Here is a 10,838-nt window from a genome sequence, read left to right on the forward strand (position 1 = left end):
GACAATGGGATTTGTATTATACAATACTGCAATGACGCACCCTAGAAGGCAAAACCTCAATCGCAGCCATTTTTAGGCAAAAGGTCTCCCATAATGAACAAAAAGATAGCAAAGGCCAATAGTGAATCAGTGCAGTTTTTGTCTTCTAAGCTAGAACCTGTTCTACTTCTAGCCATCTTGCTCAATACTTTTTATGTGAGTTAATCATGAAAATGTTGCATTCCATTCTCAAATAACATAGTATTTTTTATTACATAAATATGCAGAAAGGTAATGTAAGATTATTTCTATATTTTGTCACTGATGTTCAAAAACCAGCGGATGCTATGATCTATGTTACAAAGTTGAGAGGAGTATATTGTAAACCATATTGTTTCATGTCAGTTACTTAAGTTTCTGCTTGGTTAATGTATTGTGTAGTCTTTTACAACAAGTAACAAAACAGTAAATAATATTACCATTACAGTGAAATGTGAAAGACCTCTTTGAGACAAGTAGAATACAAATAGTGATAATTATGAAAAGTCTGGCCGGATCATTGTCAAGCAAAAGTTGCACTGTGATGTAAGAAAAAGGACACATGTAACACCAACATACATATTTCTTTTATTTACATGTACTTACACAACTACTATTCCCTTGTAGGGTCTGAAATTGAAGCAGATGCAATTTTACTGGTTTAACATAAAGATTTTAACATTAGATCATGCCTATTCAACTTACCGGCACTGAATTCATGTGAATCTTCTATTAAGACATCTTCAGTGATAGTTATCTGATCTTGTAACAATGATTCATGTATTAGAAATAGAATGCTAAACTAGGCCAATTAATGTTGCTATGTCATCAACATTATTGTCAAGACTGAAAGAGAACAAAATGTAGAGAAACAGATGATAATTACTGATTGTAGTATATGCCATTTATACAAACTAAAAGCAGAGTCAACGTAATGGTTAGCTAAACTAATTGATGCAAAGTGGTTTCTACTGAGTCAGAAGGCAAGGACCATTCATTTTTTTGTCTTCCTCTTCTGAAGCAAAATATGCAATATTTGTACACAAAACATGTTTTCCAGATATGTGTTTTTACTAAGATGATGTGATTGATGTTATTCTATTAAAGTCGGCCACGTTGGGTAACTTTTAGCGGAATATCGGTGCTTTAATAATCTTACAAAATTCACAGCAACGAAAAGAGGAAAGTTAGAACCTTGAGTTTTGTTCTTTATGTTCCCCATAGAAGTATTACTTATGGTCATTTGAAGTCATGAAGCCCTGTTTAAAAAAAATGTTGTCACTGTTTTATACGAATCTTCATTTATTATTGTCTTTGTACATAAATCAATTTTGTACACAAGTTTGTCTGTCTCATCTCACTTTATTGCAATGATATACCATAACTACAGAAACGTGGTTGGTAAGTCAAGAGGAATTAAATAATGATAACAGCTTAGACTATTCCAAACTATGATTTAAAAAAAAGCTGTTGGTAAAATGTTTACATCAACATGTAGACTTTGATAGGTATGGCGTCGTTTAACACACTGAGTCGACGGTGACGCCCTCCTATGCTCCACAATTGATATGAGTGTACGTAACAAAAGGTGTGAAGAAGAACATGACTAATTTCTTCAATGTAAGCGATGGCGAAGGTTGAAGAAATAGTTGAACGTCATCAAGGAGGTTTAACCTCCTTGACGTCATCGGGAGGAAGGTCGTAGGTATGCCAATATGTCCTTTTTATATCAATCGGTACGCAGATATCTACCAATTTAGTAGATTTAAAGTCAAGTGAATGACCAAAGTTGATATAGAAAATCGGATAAATTATCCAAGCAGAAGTTGGGGAGAAAAATCGTAATATTTTATGAGTGATGACTGGGCTTCTCTGACAGTCCCTTTACATACCCCATATAAGCGGGTGGACAGTTGAATAAAAGGACTCGATGCGTTTTCAAACGAGTGATGAATGCAGTTAGTTGCAATAAACTGTTTTTGAAGCAAAGTGACAGAAAGAGAGAACATTAGTTCTAATCTGATTAAAGTTAGTAACGTTACAGTTACACTGTTATTATCATAATTCATTAATGTGGATTTGGAGTTCTCCTTATTCACGATACCGTCATAACAAACTAACTCCTACACAAGTCTTAGTTAGCCCAAAGTCCATCACTAATTACCAAACAAAAACTATATCTTAATGCAAAAAACGTTTACTTAAGGCTACATTGATTTGATTATATGGATGACATCCACGCTAGCACCAATTTTCGGCCATTTCCAAAAAAAAAAAGAAGTTTTCGACCACACAATAAATTGTGCAAAGCAGCTGTAAAATGAGCACAAATATTCCGTAGATTGAAAAAAAAGTATCAGAAAACAGATAACTAATGCCATAGAATGCCAAAATAAATCTAAAGTCAAAGAATAAGATGTGAAAGGACAGAAAGAAAAAAATCTATTGTTGGTTGGGGGAGGTACCAGTTCAGAAAATTCAGGTCCAGAGGATCATTTCCAGGTCCGGACATGAACCTGGACCTGATTGTCTGTGGAGACTGAGAACTGGCAATACTCAAAACAATGGTAATTGGTCAATTTTGCTACAAAGGAATCTGTTTGGTGGATTATTGGACTCCCACTGCATTTTAAAATCCCATCTCCATGTAATAAAGGCTAACTGTCTCTGAACCTTTGACTGTAGAAACTTGGTGCAATTGACTATAAACTCTGCTTGACTTCGCTCTTGTTGTCTTCTTGGAGTTTTGGAGTTCCCGGAGGATGTCATCCATATAATCAAATCAACATGGCCTAATCAAATGAAAATGTGACAGCCCTTCACAACGTGACAGTTTACAGACAGTTTGTATTCAGTGAATCATGAACATCAAGTGCAAAACGTGTACTAAGTATTTTCATGGATCAAAAGCGCCCCTTATTAAACAGTTGCAGTACTTCACCATTCTCTGCTGGTTGTGCGTGCAGTACTTCAACTAATTAATAGGGGGCGCTTTCAAACCATGAGAATATTTCAGTATGTAAATGTCTAAAACACCTCCGTTAGTCGATTATTTCGATGTTATGTATGTGTGACAAGTGGATTGGAATAAACTAAAACTCAAAGTGTGCAACCAATTTGATGGGAAGATTTATAAACTTTTGTTGATGGCCTTTTCTACAACACCTAAATGTTTTCTAGTCTAATATACCATATATAACGTTATATCTGCTTTGTTAAAATAAATGCCAACACTAAATGAGTACAAAATGAGACGCACAAAACTACCAGGACAAGAAAGATGATAAAATACCTTATTGTATTAAGATAGTGGACATAACAGGTGTACAACACGAAGCACACTGTAATGACTATATATACACAGTACATTAATACAATACATGTATCCGAATGTGATATCATGGGCATGTTTTTCAGGAATTACAGCACTTTGACCAACTTACATTGCACAGAGCATGAAGGAAAAACATAGTCATAACAATGAAAAAACATTCTGATGACACGTTCCCTGTGATTACAAGAACACTGTTCTATAGGCAAATCAAAGGTCTTTATTACAAAGTCATATTCATCAGTTTTGTTCTGCAATTGCTACTTCACATGAATACTGCTACTAAGTCAGAAAACGACCCTAACAAGTTATATTTTAGCTTGCCATATATTTACACAAAAGCTGCCATTTTCTGATGATGCAGGTCAGAGCGATATGAATGATAGAATATGAATGAAAGAACATTTTGCAGCATGAGGCAAGGAAAAGCAGTGGAAATACTGTACTAAGATGCTATAATGTAGCAAAAGAGACTTTACTGGTTAATATGAAAACTATAATGGATAATGAATAAAATAGAGTACAATGAGGACATCATTATCATTGAACTACTGATAAACTTAATTTTACCTAAATGAAGTACAGTACTGAGATATATTGCCTGTTTTCAAATACATGGGCACTGGGCAGTGTACAACACTACACAATGGAATATACTGTATACACTGGATCAGTACAATAGTATCAAAGCAGAAAATTTCACAGAAATTACTATGGGCTGTTACATCTCAAAAGATGGGAGGGCTTTAAAGTGGAAATAATTCATTGACTAACATTCATTTGGACAACTCTCATTAAAATCAGCCTCCCAAAATTTCAAATAAAACAGCCCAAAAGTGTTCAACTGTAAATAATGTTACATGTACGATAGCATATTTACAAGTTACTTAATATTCATAATCCAGACTGCTTTTACAATTTTTCTGTACTCGGTCATTACCACATCATGATATTTCCAGAAAATACAGCAAAATATACCGAAGCAAAAAAAAGCCTTAAGTAAAACAAAACTGAAGGAGTATTTCTTATCTCTCTGTTAAAACTGTACAGACTGGAAGTAACAGTTGAGCTGTTTCTTTTTTTACAGTTTATAATAGTCTTACTAGTTTTGAGAATTTCACTTGCAATGGTTTAATGACTAACTGATCTGATTAACAACATGAAATCTTCACTCAATCATGGTTAAAACATCTAAAACACAATAATAAGATAAAAGATTATTAGCTTGAGTGGTGTGAGGTTCAAGCCCTACTGATGGTTCATATAATGTAGTTCTACATCCCATCCAAAAGCATGTAGTATAGATCACTGAGGACTTTCTTGGGCTGATATGTAAATCATTGTGGACCGAATATGACAAAAGTTTTACATAATATGATAACAGCTAAAATTGTGATGACATTATATTGTTTCATAGTCAAGTATATCTATGAGTGACAGCCAAATTTCAATCTTCCTAGTAAGAACTGTTTGAGAAAAGACTTTTGGAATTGAATACGTATCTGAAATCAGCAAGTATTGAATGAATGAATGAACTTTATTGCACGACATTTGTACATGGTACAATTGTAAGGCAACAGTTATAAGTCAATTAATACAATGATATTCGTCTAAGGTATAAAAGTATTTGAGACATTTTTGTCACAGAAAAAAATCCCCTGTACCCTTAAAGAGCTCAGATGCAAATGAAACTTACATCTATTTTATAGAAATATTAGCTTACATTATTGACCTTTTCTCAACTGCCTATACTGTATCTTTAGCACAGATTAGGTGCAACAATTCTTCCTCTAAAAATTAAAACAAAAATCACTGGATGATTGAAGTGGAGATTCTCCCTACTATAAGGTCAGGAACAGAATGATGAGAATGAACATGATGACCAGCAGCACAATGATTGCTGTCCACTGACGCTTGTCTGGGGGAATACAGAGAATGATCAGATAGTTAGATGGGTATCTATGACACAGTGCAGAAGATATAACGCTACATTACCTTTATCCGCGGAACAACCTTTATCCATTGCTTTTGAAAACTGGATATTTAGGGATATCAAGTACATGGACAGTGGTTTCAAATTGCAACATTTTTAAGATATATATAACCACCGTCTGTCGTCTTAATATCATTAAACACCGCTTTCAAAAGCAACGGATATAGGTTACCCCGCGAATAAAGGCGTTACATTGTAGTTTAAAAAAAATCAAATATTCCATACTACATAGCCTAGCTCACTTTTCATACTCTTAAAATGAGCACATTCAGTGACCTTTCTGAATATTCAATGACCTTGGATTTGGTCTTATACATGCATTAATATATCAAATCTACTGAAACACAGTTGCTCATACTTTTCAAAAATGGTCAACTTCAAGTCTTGTAAAATTATTTTCACAATGTCTGTGATACAACACGAACTCCTTCCTAATACTTCATTAGACTTGCACTGGGCATAATGCCAAACATGCATTGCAAATAATCTCTTTAGAGCCTTACTAATTGGGAATCTGTGGTCCTAATTATACTGAACCCAAGTCAAACTGTCTATCCATGCAAGAAAACAAGAGCAGGGTTCTCCCCAGAGAGTGGAATAAGGGAGGCCCTCCACTATACTCTCAGCCAGCTCCACTATACTATTTTTCAAATTTAGTGTGTTTCTTCCCTATTTTCTTTGTTAGTTTTGCTAAGATTAATGACAATTCACAGATTTTTGTACCAACTACCAAGTGGCATCACTTTTCCAGTCAGCATTGTCTGCAAAAACTTGTGAATGAGCAATGATCAAAACAATAGTAGTTTTGCCACTTCACAACAAAGGAATAACAACAGTATATTATACTTGTAGTATTTGACACCCTCTGTCATTGCAAAATGAACCCATTTTCATGAAAGTGCAGCGCGTTGGTGCGGGTTATTTTTGCCAGCCCCTCCACTATACTAAAAAATTCTGGGGAGAACCCTGAAGAGGATAATATTACACAGAGTACTAAGTGGCCACCTACCATTGGACATGTGTGAGACTTTGGCAATTTTTTTGAGAACGCCGTCCAGTCTGGACTGAGTAGAGTCAATCTCGTGTCCCAAGTCATCTAACATCCTGGGGGGAAATGGGAACAAAGTATTGTTACAGATAGTATTTGAAGGTACAGAATATTTCATTCTACATATGTGTGCATTAAAGGAGAAATGCTCATTATGTACTGTAAATGCAGAAATGTTCGCGGTGGATTAATGTTTAATTTTTCAATTTTCTATTGTGGTATTAGACTGCAGTCTATTGTGTTGCCGCGAACTTAAATCCACCGCGAAAAGTCCTTTTTCCCGCTACCGCGTAATTAAATCCCCGCGAACTTAAATGCATTTACAGTATCTGTATCTATATAACTGCCCTTTGGCATAACACACCAGCTTCGCAGGCACGCGGCGCATTAGCAGCTGGTTATATTACACTGAACGACCTGTACTTCACACCTAACTTTTGCACATCTATCTGCAAGCGTTCTTTAAAACTATTCACCGAAGACTGTGTTTGGTGATAACAAATTCCACTCTACTATAGTGCTGGGAAAATACAAATTTTTGAACCCACCAATCCTAGGATGGTAACTCTGGTACTTGAAGGCACAACTTTTCCTTGTTCTTTTTTGAGCTGATATTTGATACTTATCAGTCAGTACGTCCACCATTATATCTAAGACTCAATGAAGAGAACAGATCCCATCACTAAAATTAAGAACAAAACATTGAGAAGCAAACTTACACAGCCTGTTCATCCAGCTCATTGCCTATCTGATGAGACATGTTCTTCAGTACTCCTACACTGCCTGATACCATCTCCAACTGGTCATCCTGGGACTCCACTATTAACTACATAAACAAGCAAAAAAACATAAAAATCTCTTTTATATACACTGTCAAAATTTTATCTATCATATTTCAGTAATACATAATAAACCATTTTCATGTAAAACAAGGAGACATCTTTACATCTTCTAGTACTTGGTTAGAAATTAATTTTTCTTATAATATAAGGCCACACCAATTTAATTTCTTGGTTCACGAATTTTTTCATAAAAAATATGGAGCGAGAGGGCGAAATAAAAATAAAAATAAAAATTGTAAAATGGTTGGGGTTAAGGTAACGGCTAATCCAAAACATAAAGAAAAAAAGTTTTCAGCTTGAAAAAAAGTACAAAAACACTATTTTTGTACAGTAACAGCACCTGTACCCACACTTTAAGGAGCTTATAATATAAAGGCCAATTTGCTACACCAGAAAGTTGGTGAATGGTTTCATTAATGGTGAAAATTTGCTGAGTGGTAATTTTTATTTTTATTTTTTTCCCAAAAAATAGGAGCGAGCGAATTCGTGAACCAAGAAATTAAATCGGTGTGGCCTAAAGGTACAGTAAAACACAAACTCATTATTAAGAAATTTTCTTGATACCGTAGGGTTGAAGATATGGTAAACTGTTTCATATGTTTTGTACGGAACATACAGAAGACATGTAGAGTGTGCCTGCTTACCTGTTGTTGTTGTCTTGTGTCAGCTATAAATTTCTGGTTGGTGTTGTCCATCTCTGAGTCCAGTTTTGTGTAGCGGTCCTGCCGTTTACTGGGACCGTTGAAGAGGTGCTGTGGGAGGATCAGTTATCAATTAGTGATGTGACAATGACTGCTTAGGCCACACCAATTTAATTTCTTGGTTCACGGATTTTTTCATAAAAAATATGGAGCGAGAGGGCGAAATAAAAATAAAAATTGTAAAATGGTGGGGTAAAGGTAACGGCTTATCCAAAACATAAAGAAAAAAAGTTTTCAGCTTGAAAAAAGTACAAAAACACTATTTTTGTACAGTAACAGCACCTGTACCCACACTTTAAGGAGCTTATAATATAAAGGCCAATTTGCTACACCAGAAAGTTGGTGAATGGTTTCATTAATGGTGAAAATTTGCTGAGTGGTAATTTTTATTTTTATTTTTTTCCCAAAAAATAGGAGCGAGCGAATTCGTGAACCAAGAAATTAAATTGGTGTGGCCTTAAGAAATCAAAATCTCTAAGGTGCATGTCTAACCCTGATTATGAAACTGTTAGTGTTACATATGCACAGGAGCGAGTGTGTACACATGCAGGCATGCATACACACACGCACGCACGAACACAAATTGCTATAACATACAGTATTGTCATAAATAAAATACACCAGCACAGTTTTCTAACTTTTTCTCAAAGGATCTTAATCTTTAAAGTTTTGGAAGGAAAGAAGGAAAACCCAAGAACAGCAAAAGAGTCTATGTTTAAAGAGAACCCATGGCCCAGAAATATCTCTACCGATACTGCTGAAACAAAAGCACAGCTAGTACAAAAGCATTAACCTCGGAATGCTGTTATGACAACAACAAAAAATAACTACAATTTGTACAAAATCATGAGGCTTTGAAAAAGTGTGTGGAGATATAATAATGATATTTCGTTGTTTTTTTGCTATGCAAACCACCGTAATTTTTAAGAAACAAACAGCATGAGAAAGACCAAGTCCCAAAAATTGTTAGTTAATCTGGTTAGTTCTCATCACACCAGAGGGACAGAGATTTTCTCCCAGCACCACCTATAAAACCCAGGTGCACCATGGGATACCTCTCTTTCCCTGCTCCTGTCTTCTTTAACCGGTTTATTGTCTTTGGGTGACGTGTTAACGTGCAGCAGCTTTGTTTTCATCTGATTCTGAGTGTCCTGGAGGGGAGGTGCATTTTTCACAGTCATGAGAACTTTGTTAGAACTACACTACATGGGCAGAACTTCTTGAACGTGAAAGCTATCATATTTCCCAAAGAATTTGCTGTTTTGAATTCTACATGTTTTACAGTGAGAAATACACGATGCACCTGTTAAAGAGGATGTCACATTTTCACCATAAACTTACATATTGCTATGTATACAGTGCATCGTCAATACCTTAAACGGAATTTCATATCTGTGACTCAAAATACTGTTTGAACCTGTATCTGTATATCCAGAGAAAGTTCTTGCATTGAATACGTTTGCTGACAGCTTTCACATATCAAAGAGTTCTACCAAACACACACACACACACATGACACTACAGTAGCCTAGGTGTACCTGTCTATTTCTGCCCTCTATTCTGGCTTTGGCACTTGGACTTGCCATGTGATCCTTCATTTCCTATGGAGGTGATAACAGGATGATAACATGTAGTTGTAATGCTAGTGAGTAATCTTTTACACAGTCCACCAGGTCAGGCTTTTAGCTAGGATTTTATAATAGGGAGTCCAAACTTATTGGTGAGTCGCGGTAAGTGACTATTGTAGGGGGGTCTGGGGGCATCCACCTTCCATGGTGCAGAGTTTTTGATGATTTTAAATTAAAACAGTGCATTCTAAGGTATTCAAAGAGGCAAAAATACTGTTCCAGAGGTCACAGTCTTCACAAATGACCTGGTAGCATCCCTAGTCAATCAGAATTTCATGCTTGTCAGAGGATTTTCTCCCCAGTATAGGGCGTCCAGGGGCATCAAATTTCTTGTTATTCTAAGAAAAGTGCGTCCAGATGACGCGTTGACGCATGCCTGGCTAAAAGCCTGGTTGTAATGCTAGTGAGTAATCTTTTACACAGTCCACCAGGTATAACGTTGATTTTGTGACACTGTGCAAGTACTAGTATCTATTGACATCTCACAATCCTATATATATTCATGATATAAAGAGTAAAATATTCAAGTTTATGTACTACACGCTGTTTCAATTGAAGACATCTTTACTATTGGTAAATATCAAAGTAACAATGAAGTCATTTTAAGAAAATACTCTTTTCTAACTTTCTTGACTATAAGTGTAACTGTTCAAGATTTACACATACAAGAATGGAAAAATGCGGTGAAAAATGCCATCAAATGCAATTCCAACCTATCATAGTACATGGTACTAAAGAAAATATCTGCATCATGTGTGAAGTGTTGCAGTCATTTCACCTTGACACTTTGCCGTGTCCTTGAGATAAAGGCCCGTCTGTCGGCTAGTTCCTGCTGGTCGATCTTGAACTTCCTTGGGTTGGACTCTACAATACTTGAGAACAGAGTTAAGGTCCTTTTGCTACTTATATATTAATGTCCCGAAAATAGTTTCATCAGGTTGGTAGAATATAGGATAAAGGAGAAATTCTTTGTACACAACCAGTGGGTACTTACATAGCTTACGTTTCGATGTCTCTCAGACACCTTCGTCAACCCCAGTGATGAACCGGGACGAGGGGGGATACAAACTAAGCCACGTTTGGGATTGTTTTCTCACCGCAAAAGCGCCATCTACTTCGGATCCATCTGGTGCTGCAGGAGCAGAGCACCAGTTATCCTCTCTGACACCCATTGTCAAGCATACCTCGAAACTTCAGCTATGGACACACCCAGAGGGTCTTGACATAGGGCTTCTCCTATGTCCTATACTGTGCTCTCCAATTGTATATATTGACGG

General features: G+C 36.0%; 1 protein-coding gene across 4 annotated transcripts in view; it reads right to left on the minus strand.

Annotated features, from left to right (window-relative positions):
- Window positions 1-4,975: 4,975 nt before the first annotated feature.
- LOC118420520 (syntaxin-6-like) overlaps window positions 4,976-10,838 on the minus strand; it is an 11,358-nt gene continuing 5,495 nt past the window's right edge. For 2 of the 4 annotated variants that reach the window (XM_035827363.1, XM_035827361.1), the window contains exons 3-8: window positions 10,340-10,434; window positions 8,989-9,084; window positions 7,877-7,984; window positions 7,110-7,216; window positions 6,352-6,446; window positions 4,976-5,267 (exon numbers count right to left, since the gene is read on the minus strand). In XM_035827363.1, coding sequence (XP_035683256.1) covers window positions 5,191-5,267; window positions 6,352-6,446; window positions 7,110-7,216; window positions 7,877-7,984; window positions 8,989-9,084; window positions 10,340-10,434 — 578 coding nt within the window. In that variant the 3' untranslated portion in view covers window positions 4,976-5,190. Of the gene's footprint in view, window positions 5,268-6,351; window positions 6,447-7,109; window positions 7,217-7,876; window positions 7,985-8,988; window positions 9,085-9,471; window positions 9,535-10,339; window positions 10,435-10,838 lie in introns of all 4 variants that reach the window. The other 2 variants (XM_035827364.1, XM_035827362.1) reach the window with 1 other exon arrangement.

The sequence above is a fragment of the Branchiostoma floridae genome, chromosome 8 (assembly GCF_000003815.2).
Source record: "Branchiostoma floridae strain S238N-H82 chromosome 8, Bfl_VNyyK, whole genome shotgun sequence".
NCBI classification, from domain to species: Eukaryota; Metazoa; Chordata; class Leptocardii; order Amphioxiformes; family Branchiostomatidae; genus Branchiostoma; species Branchiostoma floridae.